Source organism: Eulemur rufifrons, chromosome 29 (genome assembly GCF_041146395.1).
Source record: "Eulemur rufifrons isolate Redbay chromosome 29, OSU_ERuf_1, whole genome shotgun sequence".
Taxonomy (NCBI): Eukaryota; Metazoa; Chordata; class Mammalia; order Primates; family Lemuridae; genus Eulemur; species Eulemur rufifrons.
The window spans coordinates 8,477,095-8,499,146 of NC_091011.1; the positions used below are offsets into that span (position 1 = coordinate 8,477,095).

General features: G+C 44.3%; 1 protein-coding gene across 1 annotated transcript; it reads right to left on the reverse strand.

Moving 5' to 3' along the window:
- Nucleotides 1-917: 917 nt before the first annotated feature.
- On the reverse strand, nucleotides 918-20,769 carry C29H7orf57 (chromosome 29 C7orf57 homolog). Its single transcript, XM_069462228.1, has 8 exons — nucleotides 20,712-20,769; nucleotides 16,596-16,781; nucleotides 14,149-14,257; nucleotides 11,016-11,172; nucleotides 8,879-8,976; nucleotides 7,354-7,574; nucleotides 6,319-6,330; nucleotides 918-964 (listed from the first exon to the last, which is right to left on the reverse strand). The coding sequence occupies exons 1-8, from the start codon at nucleotides 20,767-20,769 to the stop codon at nucleotides 918-920; spliced, it is 888 nt and encodes a 295-aa protein (XP_069318329.1).
- Between the last annotated feature and the right edge of the window lie 1,283 nt (nucleotides 20,770-22,052).

The following is a 22,052-nucleotide window of genomic DNA, read 5'->3' on the forward strand; positions in this document are numbered from 1 at the left end:
TATCTCATTTAGAGAACTAATTTGAAACTTAAATTTTCGGTAAGCAAGTGCATGATAAGCTTATTCTGGGAAAGAAGCTACAGTATCTGTGACCTTATTTGGCTTTCTGAACCTTCCTACATAAAATTATCATTTTATTAATCAATTAAATGTACAAAATATAAAATTACATTTTAATGCTAATTATATATAAACCAAATTCATAAAACAAGAGAATTCAGTCTATTAAAAAGTTTTTGTTAAGCTTACTAAATTAAATATTAAAATTCAACATATTTTTACTTAAAGAATATAAAATAATAAATATTTAATATTTTGAACTTCAGTTTATGTAAAAAGTGTTAGCAAAAATTTAAAACTAGCAATGTTATAATGTTTTACATGAAATATTTGTAACTTCAAGGCATGATAAATTAAAATAATTTTCTTAATTTAAACTATATCACCGTATTATGGCATTAAATTTTTTTTCTAAATGGAAAATTATTTCTACAAAGATTACAGGGCCAAATAATAGAAGAGGCTTAAAGCTTATTCTGTGAGTTTCTTCTAGTTAAGAATCCAGTAGAAAAGCCACCCAAAAGTGGTTCACACAGGAGGAGGTGATGTTAGCTGATGACAAAGAGGAAGTGATTGGTTCTGAGACACTGGGACAACACCAGGCCAGCAAGGCAGAGGGTACCAGAGGCCTTGCTTATATTTACTGACCACATGTTTAACATCTCAGAGAAATGCAAGAAACAAAACTTAACGCTTGCTCTGTCTATACTGCAATATCGAATCTGCTGCAAGATAAATTATTCCATAAGAATACATATTAATAAAACATAACAGGAGCCTTATAAATGTAGTTGTAACATAGTCATATCATATTTAGCCACTAAAAAAGTTATCCTAAATACATATTGCATCGGGGTTTATTTCAGCTCTGCCGGTGTTGATGCAGATTGAGATGCTTCTGGGCCTGCAATGCAAGGTAAATAAATGAGTGACGATGACAACATTTTTCTATAAATTCAAAAATTTAACTTATTAATTTTAAATAAAACATATTTTTATGCCTATTCATAAAGATTACTCCTGAAGTCCACATAAAAATTGAGTGTATGATCCTACCTCCTAGACAAATCATACATTGGAAACACAAGACTCCAACTTCTGCACTGGTAGACAAGAAGAGAGTCCCCCATAACAGACATTTAAATTCATGAGTCCTGCCTGTGCATGTTGAAAAAGTTATGCTGACACAAATGAGCTGAGCAGAACTAAAGAGTGTGACTATGGCCTCAGGAGGAGGTAGACAGGAGGGGAGCAATTCAGGCAAAGTCACTCTGCCTCTGAGTGGCATCTGTCCCTGCACCTAAGTTTTACGCACTTCCTTAATGTTGGCCAAAACATCTAGAATAGCTGCAAAAAATTGCAATAAAAATAACAATAATCGTGTGTCTTGTGGAGGGAAAGAAACAAAGCCTTGACTAGATTCGTTTTCAGAAAGTTAAAGCAACAGGCTCTAAGTGGAAAGGTTTCTAGTCAGAAGGAAAAAGGCACAATCTGAAAAATTTAAAACCACAGTGGACAGCAGCAGAAATGGGAAACAGAAGAGGTAAATAAAGAACAGGGAGATCAGTGTGAGAGGGGAGAGAGTGTGGCTGTCACCAGCACCAGCACCGGCCTTTGGATCTGAGATGCTGAGGGTGGGGGAGGGGATTGCCGTAGTGACACCCTTTGGTAGTGACACCCGCCTCCTCAGCTATCCAGAAACATGTGTAGCAGATCCTTCAGTCCACATGGCCAGTCTTAGAGGTTATAGGAGCTTTGCTGCTTATTTAGATTTTCATTAATTCTGAATGGCTAAAATGTTTCTCTGAAACTATGCAGGTCTTTCTGCGAATTCAGAGGCATAGATTTCATAACACGTGCAATGATTTAGTTCCTGATGGAAAGCTCATAAACTTATACTAAGTTTATGGTAACTACTATGCCAAATGGTAGTTCCTTGATTAAATAGATCATATATGTCATCAGTGATGAAGTAAATTCTACTACAGACCACGTAGAAAATAATACCAAAATCCTTAACTTATCTTATGGAGGTGACCCTCTATACCCACTGCATTTGTATTTTTAAACCGAGATCCTAAAGAAGAACAATCTAAGCCCAAAGCAAGCAGAAGGAAAGAAATAACAAAGATCAGACAGGAGCAAATGAAATAAAGAATCACAAAAATAGAAAAGATCAACAAATCTACAAGTTTTTTTAAACAAGAAAATCAACAAATCTTTAGTTTTTCTTTTTCATGTTCATGAAAAGGTTTTTTTAATTTTTTTACTTTTTATTTTTTTAATTTCAGCATATTACGGGAGTACAAATGTTCAGGTTACATATATTGCCTTTGCCCCACCCGGTCAGAGCTTCAAGCTTGTCCATCCCCCAGATGGTGCGCACCACACCCGTTACATGTGAATATATTCATCCCCACTTACCCTCTTCCATCTGCCTGACAGCCAATGAATGTTACCACAAATATTTAGTTAGACTAAGAAAAAAGAAAAGACTCAAATAAAATGAGAAATGAAAGAGGAGACATTACAACTGATACTACAGAAATACAAAGGACAGTAACAGACTACTGTGAACAATTATACACCAACGAATTGGATAACCTAGAAGAAATGAATAAATTCCTAGAAACATACAACTTACCAAGCCTCAATCATGAATAAATAGAAAATTTGAACAGTCCAAAAATAAGTAAGGAAATTAAATCAGTATAAAAAACTCTCCCTTCACAGAAAAGCCCAGGACATGATGGCTTCCCTGGTGAATTCTATCAAACATTTCAGGAAGAATTAATACCAATCCTTCTAAAACTGCTCCATAAAATGAGTAGAGAACATTTCCAAACTCATTTTGTGAAGCCAGATATTTTATATTACCCTGATACCAAGGCCAGACAATGACACTATAAGAAAAGGAAAGTACAGGCCAATTTCTCTGATAAATATAACGTAAAATCTGTAATAAAATACTAGCAAACTGAATTCAACAGCACACTAAAAGGATCATAAACCATGATCATGTGGAATTTATCCCTGGGATGCAAGGATGGTTCAATATATGCAAATCAATAAATATGATACACCATATTAACAAACGAAGGACAAAAACCATATGATCATCTCAGTAGATACAGAGAAAGCACTTCACAAAATTCAACATCCTTTCATGATTAAAAAAAAAAATCTCAACACAGTAGGTGTGGAATGAATGTACCTCAACACAATAAAGGCCATATATGAGAAGCCCACAACTAACATCATATTCAGTGAAAAGCTGAAAGCTTTTCTTCTAAGATCAGGAAAAAGACAACTGTGCCCACTATCACCACTTCTATTTGATATAATACTGGAAGCTCTAACCAGAGCAATTAGGCAAGAAAAAGAAATAAAAATCATTCCAATTAAAAAGGCAGAAGTCTTTGGGAGGCTGAGGCAGGAGGGTTGCTTGAGCCCAGGAGTTTGAGACCAGCCTGAGCAAGAGTGAGATCCTGTATCTACAAAAAACAGAAAAATTTTCTGGGCATCATGGAGCATGCCTATAGTCCAAGCTACTCAGGAGACTGAGACAGGAGGATCACTTGAGCCCAGGAGTTTGAGGTTACAGTTAGCTTTGGTGATGCCACTGCACTCTAGCCTGGCAACAGAGAGAGACCTTGTCTCAGGAGAAAAAAAAAAAAAGAAGAAGAAGTGAAATCTTTGTTTGGTGATGACATGATCTTATATATAGAAAACCCTAAAGACTCCACCAAAAATCTGTTAGAACTGATAAGCAAATACAGTAAAGTTGCAGGATTAAAATTGACATACAAAAATCAGCAGCAAGCTATACACTAACAATAAATTATCCAAAAAAGAAATTAAGAAAACAATCTATTCTAAATAGCATTAAAAAAAATACTTAGGAATAAAGTTAGCCAAGGAAGTGAAAGACCTGTACACTGAAAATTCTAAGACATTGATTAAAAAAATTGAAGAAGACACAAATAGATGGAAAGCCTACAGATTTAATATAATCCCTATCAAAATTCCAATGATATTTTTCACAGAAATAGAAAAGAAATCCTAAAATTTGTATGAAACTACAAAAGACCCTGAATAGCCAAAGCAATCTTGAGCAAACAGAACAAAGCCGGAGGCATCACACTACCCAATTTCAAAACATATTACAAAGCTAGAGTAATCAAAACAGCATGGTACTACCATAAAAACAAAAACAGATCAATGCATAGAACTTAGAAATAAACCCATGCATTACTGGTCAATCAATCTTCAACAAAGGTGCCAAGAACACACAATGGGGGAAAGGTCAGTCTCTTTAATAAACGGTGCTGAGAAAACTGGATATCCACACGCAGAGGAATAAAATCAGATCTTCATCTTATACCATATATAAAAGTCAACTCAAAATGCATTAAAGGCTTAAAATACCTGAAACTGTAAAACTACTATGGGTTGAGCATCTCTTATTTGAAATACTTGGGGCCAAAAGTGTTTTGAATTTCATATTTTTTTGAACATCAGAATATTTGCATACTTACCAGTTGAGCATCCCAAATATGAAAACCTGAAATCCGAAATGCTCCAATGAGCATTTCTTATGAGCATCATGTTGGCATTCAGAAGATTTTCGAATTTTGAGCATTTGGGATTTCACGTTTTTGGATTTGGCATGCTCAACCTGTAGAAAAAATATAGGGGAAAAGCTCCACAACATTGGTCTGGGAAATTATTTTTTGGGGATAGAACACCAAAAGTATAGGCACCAAAAGCAAAAATAAATAGGTGGAACCACATCAAACTAAAAAGCTTCTGTACAGCAAAAGAAACAACCAACAAAATGAAACTACAATTGCAGAATAGGAGAAAATATTTGGAAACCATATATCTGATAAGGGGTTAATATTCAAAATATGCAAGGAATTCAAACAACTCAATAGCAAACAAACAAATAACCTAATTTAAAAAACAGGCAAAAGACTTGAATAGACATTTCTCAAAGAAGACATACCAACAGCCAACAGGTATATGAAAACATGTTCCACAGTACTAATCATTGGAGAAATGCAAATGAAAACCACAATGAGACATCACCTCACACCTGACAGAATGGCTATTATCAAAATATAAATGATAAATGTTGCTGAGGATGTGGAGAAAAGGGAAACTTTGTACACCATAAGTAGAGTTTCCTTAAAAAACTAAAAACAAAATTACCCTATGATCCAGCAATGCCACTACTTGGTGTATAACAAAAGGAAATGAAATCAGTATGTTGAAGAGGTATTTGCACTTCCATGTTCACCGTAGCTTTATTCACAATAGTCAAGATATGGAATCAACGTAAGTGTCCATCAACAGATGAATGAATAATTCACACACAATGGAATACTATTCAACCTTAAAGAAGGAAATTCTGTCTTTTATGACAACATAGATGAACCTGGAGAACATTATTCTAAGTAAAGTAAGCCAGGAACAGAAAGATAAATAACTGTATTATCTCACTTATATGTGGAATCTAAAAAAGTGGAACTCACAGAATGACAGTTACCAGGGGCTGGAGGTGGGGGAGTGGTTGACATGGAAAGGGGAGATGTTGGTCAAAGGGTACAAAGTTTCGCTGAGACACAAGCAGTAAGTTTTAAGGATCTATTGCACAGCAGGGTAACTATAGTTAATATATTACGTATTTCAAAATTGCTAAAAGAGTAGATTTTAAATGTTCTCACCACAAAAAAAGGATAAGTATATGACCTGATGGATATTCTAATTAGCTTGAGTCAATCATTCCACAATGCATACATATAACAAAATATCACATTATACCCCATAATTTTATATAATTATTATTTGTCTATTAAAAATAAAAAGTAAATGGAAAAATAAACTCAAGCACGCTTATGGCTTTTTTATAATACTTCTCTTTTCTATTACAATTCACATGGTGAGTGATAAACTGTATATCTATGAACTAAGCTATGTTTTTTCCTGTGTAATAAGCATAAAAGAATAAAACAATCTTGTTATAATGTAAGTCATCCCTTTTTTGCTGTCCCTAAATTATGCTTCTAGAGCTCTGATTTTTATAAACGGTTCCATGGCACAGGCTTCTGTGGTCAGAATACGTGCAGTTTGGAGAAGGACACGGCAGGCCGTCAAGAGGCCACGGTCTCAGATCGTGGGACTACGTCCATTAATTTTTCTGTGTAAGACTCTTTTTGTCTTTCGATGTAGGTCAGTTTCTCTATAAATACTCACTTGGAGAAGACTCTGTAATAAAGTACATTAATTATTCAATTAATGAAACAGACTTAAGCATGAAAAGAAGTCATAATCACTTAAAGATTTAGTAAAAAGTCTGTATTACTTAAAACAACAGAAGTCACAAAGAACTGTTGACACTGTAAAGTTCAAAGGGCACTTTTAAACAAAATTAGTTGTGAACTTGTCCCCATCTAACCCATCAGGATAAAGGACAGAGCTGGCCTCTAAGTGGCAGATCTCGCTCAAAAAATGCAGCCAGGGGCTGGTGTAGAAGCACAAGCGGAGGTCTCACTTATAAAAAGTCACAGCAAACACTCCAAATGCCTGAAGAGACATAACACGCCTTCTTTCCCCTTATCAAAGAAATGAAGCCTTAATAGTACAAATAAGCTGCCCAGAGGCAAACGGCAAATAATTAACAGCACCATGGAAACTACACATAATACTCAATGGGCCTTCAGACAGACGCATCCACAAAATGCGACAAACTCTCTCTGTGACTGTTAAAAAACTAATATAGTATCTTGAAGATCTAATTACAGAGAAAGTTCTAAATGATTCAAAGTTTAAGAAATGCTGCTAATGGAGTAATTTCGAGTTTGAATTCTGACTTCTTTTAAAGAATGGAAAGCTTTTTATGACGGGATCTCAAGGAGGACCAGCTGCTGCTTATGCAAAAGTCCAAGCGTTGCAGGGTCAGAATCTTTTGGATCCAGGGAACTAAAACTGATATTATTTGGTACATTATTTATTGGTATATCAAATTGATTATCAAAATTTTTGACAAATAAAGGAATATGTAAAGCCCCAGAAGCCATGACTTTGGCTATTCATCTGAATAAAGAGGAAGAAAGCAAAACATATGCTATTATCGTGTTTATCTATAACCTTAGTACTTCTGTGGGTTTTTTAACATGGTTCTTACAGTACTCATGTCTCATTATGAGACAGATCGTGAGATAAGAAAGTGAGCTGCTGCCATGGCAATTACCCAAACCCTCAGGAAACATGGACTGCCGCGCACCTCACCTTGAGTGCTCTCAGAGCCTTCGGGAGCCTCTGCGTCTTGGACTTTCTCTGCATCCTGGGGCCCTTCGGGGTCCCGTGTGGACTGAGATGACGTAGATGTCCTGGATGTCTTTGGGGTCCTCTTATCTGAATCAGCTCGCTGCTGCTGTAACCACTCATCCTTATAACCATTGCTAATAAGTTTGGAGAAATTTGTTGGTGAATTGGTTTTCTGGCCAGGCCTCAAAAAGAGAAAAGGTAATGTTAAACTTAAGTCCAAAAGTCAATGACAAACCAGAAACAGTATTCAGCAAACAAACTGGTAAGTTAGGTATTACCATTCCTTACAACATAACAGGGAGTGAGTACTTGCTCTCTGTCTCTCTTTCTCCCTCTCTCTTTCTGTTTCTCTTTCCATTTTTAAGCATAAAGAAGTGCATTTCAAACCATCCCTTGTACATAAGTGGGAGCACGTTTAGTTCAGCTTCCAAAATCTTTGTGATAGCCAATTAAAAATTCGTAATAATTCTAGCATTTCACAGGGAAATCTTCAGAAAATACAAGAACTACCTTTTTATAAAAGAAATGACTACTTTCTTAATAGGTTCCTCTTTGTCCTTATCAAAGTTTACCTGCTCCTATTTTGGTCCTATACACGACTTTGTCACCTGTCTTTTGTCATTGTTAGCTTAGCCTTTCACACCTGTGCACCTTCCCAGACCTTATCTAACCACCTTGAAGAGTGACAGGGTAGTTTGACACGTGGAGGCAGCGTGAGCTTTTCAGTCAAGCAGGTAACACATTACCTGTTCCCTCCCTCGTACTTGAAAATCCCTTTGCAGTCAAGGCTGTTCCCAATGGCACGCACTCACATGCTCTCTCACTCTCTCTCATATATGCATGCATTTCCCCCTCCCTCCCGTCTACGTTTAGTGTTCTCATGGCATTTATCACAGTGCAATGTAACTAGTTGTTCTTTCCCCATTGGATGAGACGTTTGAAGCATCAGTCAGGTAATTAATGACATTTATCCTAGCATCAACCTAGGATTCCAGGAAAAGAAGGAGACACCAAGGCCTCAGCAATTTCACATTCCAGCTGGAAGATCAACAAATGCCTTCTGTATCTTCTGGATACAAAGCTGGAGTGCTTGCAAGGCACGGACATCTGGGTTCAGGCCTTGGTGACACAAAAAACATCAGGACGGAGCAGCACATATGTGCAAGGACAAGCGGCCCCTGAGAACCGTGGCAAGGGGAGGCAGTGTGGAGGGGGTCCCAGGCAAGCACAGCCTGATGGAGAGGTGGCCATCCATGCGGGGAACCTGCAGCAAACACGACCCCGAAGGGGAGACGGGCTCAATGGGGGCAAAATGGAGCATTAGGAAGGAACAAAAACCGCAGTGAGCGGGCGGGTGAGGCTGGGCCAGGCTCTGTGCACCGGGAATATGCAGGTGCTGTCATTGTCACAGTCATCTCTCAGACGAAAGACAGAAGACCAAACCCAAACCTATTCCAGACAGAGCTCGAGTAGCTCGAGCACTTACATTGGAGGGAAGGAGAGTCTACTTCCTGCAGAATCTTTAGGGCCAAGTGGGGTCCCCACTTTGCTCGGATACTTTGAGTTGATGGCTGGTAGCCTCACCTGCGCAAGGAGACACGAAAGTCTGAGTTAGTAAAAAGCATTCAACAGCTCAGACACTAGAGGAGAAGAAAAGTCACCAAGAGTAGCAAAGATACAAAACTTGTGGGGTTGAACTTTTGGTGTGGTAATTATTTTACTGGCCAATAGTCACAATAAAATACAATTCAACAATAATCCCATTCAACAAAATGGTTATGCCAGTAAGTCAAAAGCAGCTGCTGCATTCAAGTAAAGATGTCATCCACCCAGGAGGAAAAACAATGAACAATTAACAATGGGAAACACGAGAGGGCCTGGCCCTGAAGCTGAAGCCACGTACAGGGTGCTAAGAAACAGCCCAGACCTTAAACCAGTCCATTCGCACTGACGGTGCAAACCGCCCAACGCCAGACGCACAGCTGGACGCTGAGGATGTCTCGAAGAAGAAACAAGTGGCCCGTTGCAGCCGACTGCCGTTCCACTTGGTATGCAATTCAAGTCCCCCAAATAAACTGAGGGGGTTCTCTTCAAACCAGGATGCTACAGCAAGGCCTGGGAGTCCATCATAATGGTTCACGACACCAACTTCTGCCCACACTGAGACACAGCCAATCTTGCTAGTCAAAACGATCACCTGTGCTCACTCTTGTTCTCAGCATCAAACACGACTGTTTTTTTTTTAATATGAATTTCATCATTTCACTCACAAACCCCGATGGCCCAAGGGCTGAGACTAATTTCAGACCTAGCACTGGTGCCCACAGGGCAACACCGAGTCCTCCGTGGTGCTAGTGGCCTGACTGCTGCTCCCTCCAGCACCAAGGAAAGATGGGCAGGGCTTCCAACCAACACAGCACAACAGCATTTCTACCACTTACAGATAGCTTGGGAGTTTCTCAGTTGCTCTTTTCAAACATAAATCCCCTAGGAAGGCTTCACTTTACAGCCCAGTCACTCCTTTGTGCTCAAATACACCACTGGGAGTTTGTAGAGAAGAAAATTCATCGCCTCTTCCTTTGTTATCAATAAAGAGGCTGGGAGTGGTGGTTCACGCCTCTAAGGCTGAGGCAGGAAGATCACTTGAACCCAAGAGTTCGAGACCAGTTGGGGCAACATAGCAAGCCCCCATGTCTAGAAAAAATTTTTTTAAAAATTAGTTGGGGCCGGGCGCGGTGGCTCACGCCTGTAATCCTAGCACTCTGGGAGGCCGAGGCGGGTGGATTGCTCAAGGTCAGGAGTTCGAGACCAGCCTGAGCGAGACCCCGTCTCTACTAAAAAAACAGAAAGACATTATATGGACAACTAAAAATCTATATAGAAAAAATTAGCCGGGCATAGTGGCGCATGCCTGTAGTCCCAGCTACTCGGGAGGCTGAGGCAGTAGGATCGCTTAAGCCCAGGAGTCTGAGGTTGCTGTGAGCTAAGCTGACGCCACGGCACTCACTCTAGCCTTGGCAACAAAGTGAGACGCTGTCTCAACAAAAAAAAAAAAAAAAAAAAAAAAAAAAAAATTAGTTGGTAGTGGTGGTGCATGTCTGTCGTCCCAGCTACTTGGGAGGCTGAGGCAAGAGGATCACTTTGAGCCCAGGAGTTCAAGGCTGCAGTGAGCTATGATGATGCCACTGCACTCCTGCCTGGGCAACAGAGTGAGACTCTGTCTCTTAAATAAATAAAGAGTATTCCAGGAAAATTTTAAATACTTAAGTAAATAGAAACATTCAGAAACGAGATAATAAATAAAGATAAAATCTCCTTTGTACATGTGCCAGATAAGAAGTGCTATGCCAATTTTCCCCTAGATAACCATTAATCAGTTAAAAATCATTTAGTAAAATATAATCTTGCCTCTTTTTAAGCCAATATTCATAAAATGAAAAAGGAAGATAATTGTATGGTGGCTGCTTGCCTTTTAGCAAATCCAAACTTAAAATACAGAACACGTGGCCAATGTCATGGGCAACATAAGACACCCCAGCAGCTAACATCACATCCCTTAATTACTCAGGGGGCCACAGAAGCACAGCAGGTGCAGATGCCATCTATTTAGGGGCTCCTGTCACCTTTTTTTTCTCCTTTCCAAGTTCCTCAGCCTCTCTTTGCCAAACAGTTTTCATGTCGAAGTCGAAGGGCCCTCTTCTGGATTCGTAGCTACCGTTGGCGTGATCAGGGTTGAATTCTTCATAAACCATGTAATCCGGCATGGAGACGGCGGGCACTCTGCAGGAACAGACAGACAGTTGCAGGATGGAGCTTAGCGCCCTTCCCTCTTCCTCCCTCGCTCCCTCTCTTGCTCTCTCTCCCTCTTCCTTCCTCTCTCCTTTCTCTCTCCTTCTCTTTCTTTCCCCTCTGTGTCTTTCCTTTATTGTCTCTTTCTCTTTCAGTCTCCCCACCCCCCATCTCTCTGTGTGTCTCTGTCTCTCTCTATATAATAAGCACCAACCCTCTTCCTTAAAACCACAGGTGGGCCCTTCCCCCCTGCCCCTGCTGAATACATACACCAACCCTTGTCCAGGGCCTGCCTCCCAGGATCATGAGGTCAGCTCCAAAATCACAGGGTCTCAACAGTGGCAAAATGAGATATACTAAATACTAAATACTAAAATATGGATTTATACATCAGATATATTACAAAATAATTATTTCTATTACTTTGAAATAGCTAAACACCCTTAAACATTTACCATTTAACATGATCATTTAAAATAATAAACTCCTTCTGTTGGATGGTCATTTTTAATGTTGGTATTTAAACTTCCAACCAGTCTTCCTACACAAGCAATGCACACAGGGGGGTCGCCCACAAACGCTGGAATGACTTGGCCTTTAGCTTCCTGAAGGTACCATCTGTACCACAATAAGGTTTTAATGGGGAAGCACACACTGGACTCAAGTTGGAAATGGCAAGCACACACCTCCCACATGCAGCGTTTGAGGGGCTGCAGGGACGACCCCACATCCTGGCCCTGTCTGCACTTGCTCATCAAGGAACACGGGGGCACGGGGCTCCAGGAGGTTGAGAAGAGGCCCCAGGGGAAGCAGGCATCTGGGGTGAGGGCCAAGGAGCAGGGCCCTGGGCACCACGGCACGAAACCATCCAAAGGAGGCACAGAGATAGCAAGTGGAGGGCCAGGGGCCAGCGGCCGGAGGCTGGGAACACAGGCTTGGGAGGTGGCCGCAGACATCCAGTAAGAGGAGAAGCCACAAGTGTGGCTGAGCTGCTCTGGGAGCACAGGTGTGAGAAGGCACTGGGAGGAGCAAGGAGCACCTTCCCCAGCCCTCCCATTTCTAAGATTGTCTGTGGGCAGGAAAAAACCACAGAGATAAGCGAGCATTGAAATTAAGAAAGGGAGGGAAAATTCCAAAAAATGTTAAGCAATGCTAAGTTGTAGCTCCCAGGTTCCCAGATTTTCAGTGAAGGAAAGATCTCTCCTGTGCCTCTCACCGCCCACGTCCTCTGACCGTCCCAGGACCTGGAGCAGGTGGTCTGCAAGCCAGAGGAGGGTTGGGTGCCAGGAGAAAAGAAGAAACTAAAGACCCCAGAAACAGATCATCACTAGAGAGCCTGGAGGAGTCGTAATGATATAAAGGGTGGAAGAGGACAGCAAAGAGACAGGGGCCCCATCACACGGGCAGGGAAAGGCAGAAAGGAGGGAGGGAACAGTCCACGTGACGGGTGGGTACAGGAGGCAGGGCACGCTCAGGGCAGGGCTCAGCTATGTGAAGTCCTCCCCCAACCCCAGAAGTAACCATCGGCTCAGGGCGCCCAGCTAGAGCAGCGGCCCCCCTCGCTGCAAGAAGGTGCGGGGCCGCTCACAGTCCAGCAGCCGCAGGACCACTGGCGCCCCCCCACCGCCCTCCCCTCCGATCCCGGTCGGCCAGCTCAGGTAACATGGGCGAGGCCACAGGGTCAAGAGGAACCCATTATATTAAGTGAAGTATCCCAAGAATGGAAAAACAAGCATCACATGTACTCACCAGAAAATTGGTTTCCCTGATCATCACCTAAATACAAATCTGGGAACGACACCAATTGGATATCAGACTGAGGTGGGGGGTGGGGGAGGGGATGGGGGTATGCCTACACAATGAGTGCATTGCGCACCGTTTGGGGAGTGGTAACACTTGAAGGTGCTGACAGGGGGGGGCGGTGGGGAAGGGAGGGATATATACCTACATGATGGGTGCAACGCGCACGACCTGGGGAACAGACACGCCTGGAGCTCTGACTTGGGGGGAAAGGCGGTGCAGGAGCAACATATGTAACCTGCAATTCTGTATCCCCCATAACAAGATGAAATAAAAAAAAAAAGAGGTGCTCAGGAAACCCAACCCGCAGCGGCATCTGCCTGCATAACTGGGGTTCCACCCCCACCTCAGGCTGCCAGCCCTGCTCTCTCTCCTCCTGCAGCCACAGGCAGGCAGCACACGAGTGTCCCCAAGGCCCCTGCCTCTCTTCTAAGTCTCCCTCTTTCCCTGCTCGCCCCCTTTCTTTACCAGATGATGCCAACATCAGGGATGAGCATGTCAGCACAGAGCATTCATTTTAAAGAGCAGGGGGAACCAGAATCCTGAAGACAAAAACCGCATTGTGACCATACGCAGCACGTTCAAATAACGCTGGATAACAGCTTGAAAACACATCTATGGTGGTCCTGTTTGCCAAGCCAAAAATGGGGAAGTGGTCCAAAATGACTTTTCAAGTCCAAGAGAGGTGGTTTTGATGATAAAGTTTACATGCCCACAAATAGGAATTTCTTAGACATTTCAAATATTACAGGGAATGGTGGCTCCCTAACTCTGTAATCATCACAGAAATTTAGCATTTCCTACATTTCTAGCTGTATCAGTGCCTTTCATCTTTAAAGAGAACGCCTCAGGACAGGCTGCTGTTTTAGGGCAGGTGGACATGGTCAGGTCCTGCTGTGCAGAAAACACAAACTGGAGGCAATTTACCAAGACGGAGCCCAACGACACATGATTCTAAGATGGCACAAATGCTGTAGGTCTCCAGAACTCTGGGTTTTCTGACAACTTACACTAGCTACATAACCAGAAGAGCTGGCTGTTGTAAAATAGTACCTGGAATTGTAATATCACACGCTTAGTATCAGCATTAGATATTTGTATTTTTAAAGTTCAAATTGGGCTATTTTTTGCCTACAAACAAAAATGTGGATGCGTCAAGATACTCACTCCCGCTGGTCGGCCGTCGGTGGCTTGCTGTGGTGGATATACCAATCTGGCAGGGCGTATGCCACTGGGGAGCCTTTCCCGGTCGCAGGGGCAAAGTGCCGCAACAAATCTCAAAGAGAAATGACACGGCTGTGAGTGGTCCCACCATCCCAGGCAGGCACACAGCATTACAAGGGGAGCTGCACCGTCTCCCTGGGGTTGCCTCTGGGCTCTGGGGGCTAACAGAGCCTCTCTGGTCCTCATCTGCCTCTGCATAGGCTGATAGGCTGACAGGGGAGAGTCCTGCTTGGTGCTCAGGCAGGGACATCCCTCATGCACCCCCATCCCCACCTTGCTCTTTCTCTGTGGCTCTGGACAAAGCCCCTGGTCCTGAGCTGCGTCTATGCAGGCTAGCCTCCACCAGCTCTTGGAGGGGCTTATCCCTCCATTCCTCACGTCCCCAGGGGCTGTACTTACTGGGTCCCCCACCCTCAGCTACCACCCTCCACACCATTCTCATGGGCATAGGACAGTCTGAATGTCCTTCTCTGCCACTGTGGTACTGTCTCTGACTCCCCTCCCCCCACCCAGCCATTTCTAAGAGAAGCTGCCCCCTCCAAGTTTCCAAGATGGGAAGGGGGACAGAGGCCCCTGCAAGTTTCCTCGTGGATTTGTCAGTCACCTTGGAGCCAACCCTGAGAATCACTGAGCACAGGCCCCTTCTCAGAGACTCAGGCCAGCCCCTGACTTGCCCACTTGTTTCTAGCTCACGTCCCTGCCCTCCCTGATGACACAGACAGGGAGTGGGAAGAACTGGTTTTCCTGATCTTAAGGACAGCAAAATCATGATAAGAATGCCTGTGACAATAGCAGACAACTTTTACTGATTTTTCACTATCAGTAAGAAATTTTTTACTTTCTATTTTTTGACTTTTAAAAAACTTTTTATTATTAAATATTTCAGACTTACAGAAAAGTTGCATGAATAGTATGAATTCCCCTATACCCTTCACCTCGACTACCCAAATGTTACTGCACTTGATCACACTTGCTTTATCATTCTCTGTGTCCCTGTCTCTCTCTCATTATCGTTATCATGTCACCTGTTTTCAGAATCATTGGGCATCATGTGGCAGTCACAATGTCCTTTCATCCCTCCATAACTCATTATGCTTCCAAAAGATAGTCCTTACAAAATCACAGCACGATGATCAAAACGAGGAAATTGGTACTGATGCAATACTTTCTTCTAATTGACAGACCTTATTTAGATGTTGCCATTAATTATCCCACTAATATTCTTTTAACCAACAGCAGGAGGAGGTGAATCTAAGAAAAAATGCCTAGGTCTTGTTCTATGTGCTTCACACCTAGTCAATCAAATAGTCTGGCGCAGGCTTTTTAATATGAAAGGGAAGATGCTGCCATTTCACTTTCTGTTTTCCCTGTGACAATCCTCATAGGGGTAATGGCAGTCAGAGGGGAAAAGTGAGTGGCACTCCATGTCAGCGGCCCCAAAGACTGGCTCTGAGACGTTGTAGATATGGTCTCTTAACCCTCTGATCAGTGATATCTATTGAACTCAAATGCCTTAGTTTTAAGCATAGTCAAGCAGTGCTTTCTCAGCCAAATCACATATAAAAGTTTGATCCTCATCTACAACACCACCGAAACTTATTCGTGGTCTTCATTATTTAAAACATTTTCATACAAAGGACAAAGGGCAATGAGAATTAACAACAGGAAACAAAAACTTTTCACGAATTAGTCAGGGATTGGTTACAGCAAGCAGAGATGAGAGTGCAGGGCCAGTTCTCTGCTGAGGCAGGCAACTTCCTGAGGTTCTCGTTGCAGGAAGAAAATAAAACGGGCTCGGGGGGAAGAGGGTTGAATCATTGCAAAGGTATTACTAGTGGGAAAAAATATCCTACACAGCCAACTCTGTGAATTCAGCCTATTCAGTCTAACATTGTAAAAATGAGCTCATCTCTGAGGATTATATAAATCCCAAGTTCTACTTAATTAACCTACATTTCCAAAAGCCTGGCCTAGACAGTGGCTCAGGCTTATAATCCTAGCACTTTGGGAGGCCAAGATGGGAGGATCACTTGAGGCCAGGAGTTCAAGATCAGCCTGAACAACAGCGAGACCTCATCTCTAAAAGAAAATAAAAATAAAAAATTAGCTGGGGCATGGTGGCTCATGCCTGTAGTCCTACCTACTCTGGAGGCTGAGACAGGAGGATCACTTGGGCCCAGGAGTTTGAGGTTGCAGTGAGCTATGATGATGCCACTGCACTCTAGCCCTAGGCAACAGAGCAATACTGTCTCAAGAAAAAAAAAAAAATCATCATCATCATCTAAAGGCCTTAAACAAAACTTGTAGATTTTCTTGCACTATTTTTCTATGGAAGAAATTAGGAACAAACGCCCGCTCCCTGCTCCCAAAGCCAGCCGCGCGGGGCTTACCGGGCCTGCCGCCTTGTTTCGCGAGCTTCACGTACTCCGAGTCTGTTTCTTTTACCCAGTATCTCCGACTCCCGAGCGCGTGGCCGTCGTGTGGTTCTCCCCAGTGGCTGAGGCCCGGGATCTGGGACGCCGGCGGGGCATCCACGGCCTTCTCGGAGCGCTTCACGGGGTGGTGGTAGTACCAATCTGGGGGGCGGGCGGCGCGGTCAGCGCGGGACGCCGGGGCGGGGGCTCTGTCCTCCAGAGGCCGGGAGATGCCCTGGTGCGGACGCCAGCTCGGGGCCACGCAGGCCTCGGAGCACACCGGCATGGCACGGAAGACACTGGCCGCTTCTGAGCACCCGCGATGAAGCCTGACACCCGTCCCGCCACCGGTATGCCACGACCAGCGACACCCACGGAAGGGAAAGCACCTTCACCGGCCCTGCTGGTCCTGCCTCGGCCCAGCCTGACCCTCCCGCCAGAGCTGTGGGGGCTGAGCCTCCCTCATCGCTCTTTAGCTTCCCAGAGAGGTGTCCGGCCCGCTGTGTCTCTGTCTCTCTCGCTTAACTCTCCATAAAGTTAAGACTTACCTGTATTTCTGGTTACGTTGGGGAATGTACATTCCTGAAAAATCCCAAATTCCTGAACACATTATGAGTAAGTCTGTGGAATATGTGGCCAAATGTTGACCAAGATTTGATAAACTCAGTATGTTTTAAAAAAACCACGGAAATGTTAGTTCTGTCACAGAACCCGTTTTGCAACTGTACAAGGGCAGGAAGAAGCAGTGTGGGGCGCTGTCACAGAGGCCTGTCTGCTGCACAGCCGGGTTGGAGCCCACCCGGCCTCCCTCCCCCACGGCCCAGGCTGGCAGTTGGCTTCTCAGAGCCCTCTGCTGGCTACGCTGATGCCTGAGGCCAAAGTGGGCAGTGAAAAAGTGAAAGTGAAAGTGGCCAAAGGTCTAGATGGTTACTGAAAAGGGGGTGCGGGGAGGAAAGAGGAACTAGCTTTGCCAGAGTGACCACGAATTGTGGAAAACCTTGTCAGACCAGAGATTCTCAAGGTGACTCGGTTCCCCTTCCGTGGGAAAGATCAAACTGAAACATGGTGAATGTAGATTGTGTAACTTACACGTCCCATGAAGTGGAAGCGGGAAGCAACAGCATGAAGGACAAAAGAGGAGAATGAAGGAGAGCTTGCTCTCTGTCCCTGCTCCCCACCCGTGATTTGAGGCCAATGCAGAAACGGGCCTGGCGAAGCAATGAGGCTCCCTAAGGCCTTGAGCTGAGGACATCCAGTTCAGACCCTGTAGGCTCCCTGGAGACATTCAGCCATACTGGGAAGCTTCTGGCAAGAGTTAGAGGTGTTGGCAAACTCCCAGTGACCTGGAGCTATTAGTGTTTATTTATCATCCCACAGAGAGGAGACATCTGGGGGCATTCAGACTACGGGTATTCTAGGTAATTCTCTGAATCAGAAATTGATTAACCAGGTGACTATAAGGAAAAATGTCACAGATGATTGGAAACAAAATCCAGGAAAAATTTAAAATACAAAATACAAATACAAAAGATTCAATGAATGAAGCACACATGACTGGGTGTATGTAATAGCACTTATCAGAATGTACTGTCAAAGATTCATGATGTTCAGAGTCTAAGTACTCTGTCCTTGGTAGTTATAATAGCTAATTTTACGTGTCAGCCTGGCTGGGCCATGATATCCAGATGTTAGTCAAGCATCATTCTAGCTGTTTCTGTGAAGGTATTTTTTAGACGAGAAGAACATTTAAATCAGTGGACTTTGAGTAAAGCAGATTGCCCTCCAAAATGTGAATGGGCCTCATCCAGTCAGTTGAAAGTCTTAAGAGAAAGACTGAAGTCCCTGCAGGAAGAGGGAATTCTGCTTCCAGACTGCCTTCAGACATGAGTTGCAACATCAACTCTTCCTGGGTCTCCAGCCTGCTGGCCTTCCCTGCAAATTTGAAACTTGCCAGCCTCTGTCTGCAATCATGGGACCCAATTCCTTAAAATAAATCTACTTATATATAGGTAGATAGATATCCAGTTGGTTACAATGCTCTGGAGAACCCTAATATGGTAATTGCACAAGAAAACAGTACCAAATAAATCAATTCACAGAAACAATAAGTAACCATCCCCTAAAGCTACAAACTTAAATAGCCAATTTTTACTTAGAACCAAAGCTGGGTTCACCACATAAAAATGGATGGTATTTAATATAGAAAATCTTTTAAATATCTAAAGAACATTAAATAGCTGAATCAACACTATATAGTTTTGAAAAGGAAAGAAAAGGCATTGGAAAAGGTTTAAAGAATTGTACAAATGATCAATTTAAGAATTAATTTAAGAATCAATTTAAGAATTAAGAGTTTAGAAGCTTCATAGTCTGATCATATTCAGCTAAACTATTTTCTGTTTTAGAGGAAAGGCATTTGATTCTTGCTATATTTTTCCTTTCTGTGTTTTGATTACCAATTAATCCACAGAGAACAGCAAGTCTTCAGCCTTCTTCTCATTACTGGAAACTTTGGACAGGCACTGAACTCTCATCTGGCTGGCCATTTATAAATGTGTGCAAAGCAGGAACTCAAACAGCAAGGGCCTGAATCAGTAAGAACCATCTAACACACACACACACACACACAGAGGGTTGACGGGACAAAGAGTTATGTTTTAGCTTTTATCACTGAAAAACTGTTAGTATTCGTATGACACCAAATCAGTTACTATCCTATAGATTTTCTTTATATAGCCTTCCCTGCCTTGTCAGATGAGGGATATTGGTACCCTTATTCTATCAGTGAGGAAAGAGAGGCCGAGAGAGACTGAGCTCAACCCAAGATCCCTCAGCTGTCCTGGTCTTCAAGCCACAAGGCAGCGTTTTGTACACCGACATACCCACACCGCACAGGCTCTTGTCTTCTGCCCCAGCCTCAGAGAACAGGGATTAAAAGCATGGGTTGTGGAATCACTTGTTAGGTGTGCAACCTTGGGCAACTTATCCCAAATTCTATGTGCCTCTGTTTCCTCATCTACAAAATGGGGTAATGATACCTCATAGGATTGTTATGAGGTTACATAAATTAGTTTATTTAAAGCACTTAGAACAGTGCCTAGTACTTGTTAGTGTTTATTAGTGTTCATATAGACAAGGCTACTAACCAAGGCACTAAGAAGTCACATAAAGACACTACAGATCATGGTGGGAGAAGGGGAATCTGCCAGCCCCCCTGTGCTACCCTACCCTCCCCCCCAATCAAGTCCCCACTGTGGCCACAGTGTCAACAATAGTGGCCAGAGTCAGAGCTCTGGGCTAGAGGCACATTTAGAGAATGTGGAAGGGCCACACTTTCTTCCACTTCTGAGCATATCTGAGCAGCTCCTGAATGCCTCCCAGTTGCAGTTTAGCTCTCCCAGCTGGGCCCCTAAACTCCCTTCTCTACCCTCTTTCTCCAGCCCTTCACAAGGTGGAGAGGAGCAAAGACAACAGCAAAACCAGAAGACAGCAACTCAAGATTTCCTCCTTCCCTTCTCCTCCACTTCATGCCTTGGTACATAAAAACACATGGACCTCCACTGAATTCCCTTTCCTGTTTCCAGCCACTTAAAGCAGGAAATATATTTAACTGGCTTGGGGTCTAAATTAGGAGCAAAAGCCAGAGAGTCAGTGAAATACCTGAGATGCAGCTGAAAAAGAAAGTTCCTAAGGCAACATTCAGGACAACCGAATTGTAAAGGGTTAAACTATGACAAAGAAATTTCAAAGGGATCCTATTGCTCCAACGACTGAGGCAACAGTAGGTAACCTTGGTTCTCTCTTGTTGAAAATAAAGAAAAAAAGACTCCCCGCCCCCTTGCCTACCTATTTCTCTTTAAGCCTTGACTTGACACTGGGCACAGGGGCAGTTTGTAGCTTTCTTGGAGAGTATGACTTGTCGGTTTTACCCATTTGCTCCCCCATCACCCATCCACACTATCCCCGACTCACCGCCCCGCGCCGCCCCCCCCCCCCAACACACACACGGGATGGTGGGTCCACGGCCCACCCAGCAAGCTAAGTGAACGCACCCGGCTCTTTCTGGCCTTAACGCGCTGGGGGCGCACTCACCGCAGGGAGCGTAGCGGTGCAAGGCGGCGCCTTGCAGGTCCTTGCTCGTGTTCCTCATGGTCAGCGCTGCCAGCGCTGGGGAAGAGACAGACGCTGCCGGACCTAGTGTTCACAGGTGAGATGGGCGCTGCCGCCCGGACCCGCTCTCAGAGCTGCCGCTGAAGAAGCAAAGTCCGCGACCCGGCTCAGTCTGTCCGCCTCCACCTGACACGTCTGCAGGCACCTCACGACAGCCAAGAGCTTGCACGTCCACGGAGAGTACACTGCAGGGGCACGTCCACGCAACAGAAAGGAGGACATCACGCAGGTATACAGCAGGAACACATCCATACTGGGTATACAGCAGGCACGCACACACAGGGTACACAGCAGGGACACATTCACTCCGGATGGATACACAGCAGGGGCACATCCACGCCAGGAACACAGCAGGTGTATACAGAGTATACAGCAGGTAATCAAGGGGCCGCGGCACTTGGCCCGGCTGGGAGGTCCCGTCCTGGGGTCCACTCGGTGCTCACCCCATCCGGGCGGCGACGTGGTGGTCCCCTCCCGCCAGCCTCGGCGCGCACCTGCCTGCACGGTGAGTTCTGCACGGCAGGCTGCGGCCCGGGCCCCAGTGGGCGCCCCCACGCCCCTCTCGCCCGCGCAGACTCACCAGCTCGCCGACGGTGTCGGTGGGGGCAGCCTGCAGCGCTCAGGTTGGAGTTTGGTAGCCGCAGGCGGGCTGGGGCCAACCCCAAACTCCCAGCACGGAGCGGAACCACAACAACCTGCGTTGCCAGGGCAACGGCTGGGCGGCCAACCGGCGGGCGCGGCGGGAGCGCCCAGAGGCAGCCAGAGAAACTGCAGTCGGCCAATCAGGACCGGGAGCAGAGCGCGGGCGCCTCTGGTCAACCGCCCTGAGCCGGGGCGGGGCCGGGGCGGGGCCTCACCGCTGCAGGGCCGCGCGGGCAGGGGCGTGGCCAGGCCCTGGGCCCCCGCGTGTCGCCCCCACGGGGAACCGCGGTTCCTGCAAAGCGGTGCGGAAAAACTAGGGACATACTTTACCACGTTTTCCAAACAGGTATAGCCCCCCCTTAAACAAAAAAAGCACCAATATCTAAAAATATGATTTTACTAAGTAGATGCAAGAGGAATGATTCACTTAGTAAAGGAATGCTTAATTTTAGACAGAAATTTGCTCATAAATCTCTCATCTATTTTACACATTAACTGCCTTGTGAGTTGTATTAACTCACTCTAGTTTTGAGCCCGTGGCTTCCTGAAGAATAGGACGACTCCATTCTCCCAAATTCAATAAATATGTCGTGAGTCACCTACAATTCATTTGGCGTGCAG

Coding starts and splice junctions, on each gene's coding strand:
- C29H7orf57 (XM_069462228.1), bottom strand. CDS start 20,769: ATGAGGAACACGAGCAAGGACCTGCAAGGCGCCGCCTTGCACCGCTAC. Junction 14,258..16,595: donor GAAACAAGGCGGCAGGCCCG/GTAAGCCCCGCG, acceptor TTTCTCTTTGAG/ATTTGTTGCGGCACTTTGCC. Junction 7,575..8,878: donor AGACTCTCCTTCCCTCCAAT/GTAAGTGCTCGA, acceptor TCTCTTTTTGAG/GCCTGGCCAGAAAACCAATT.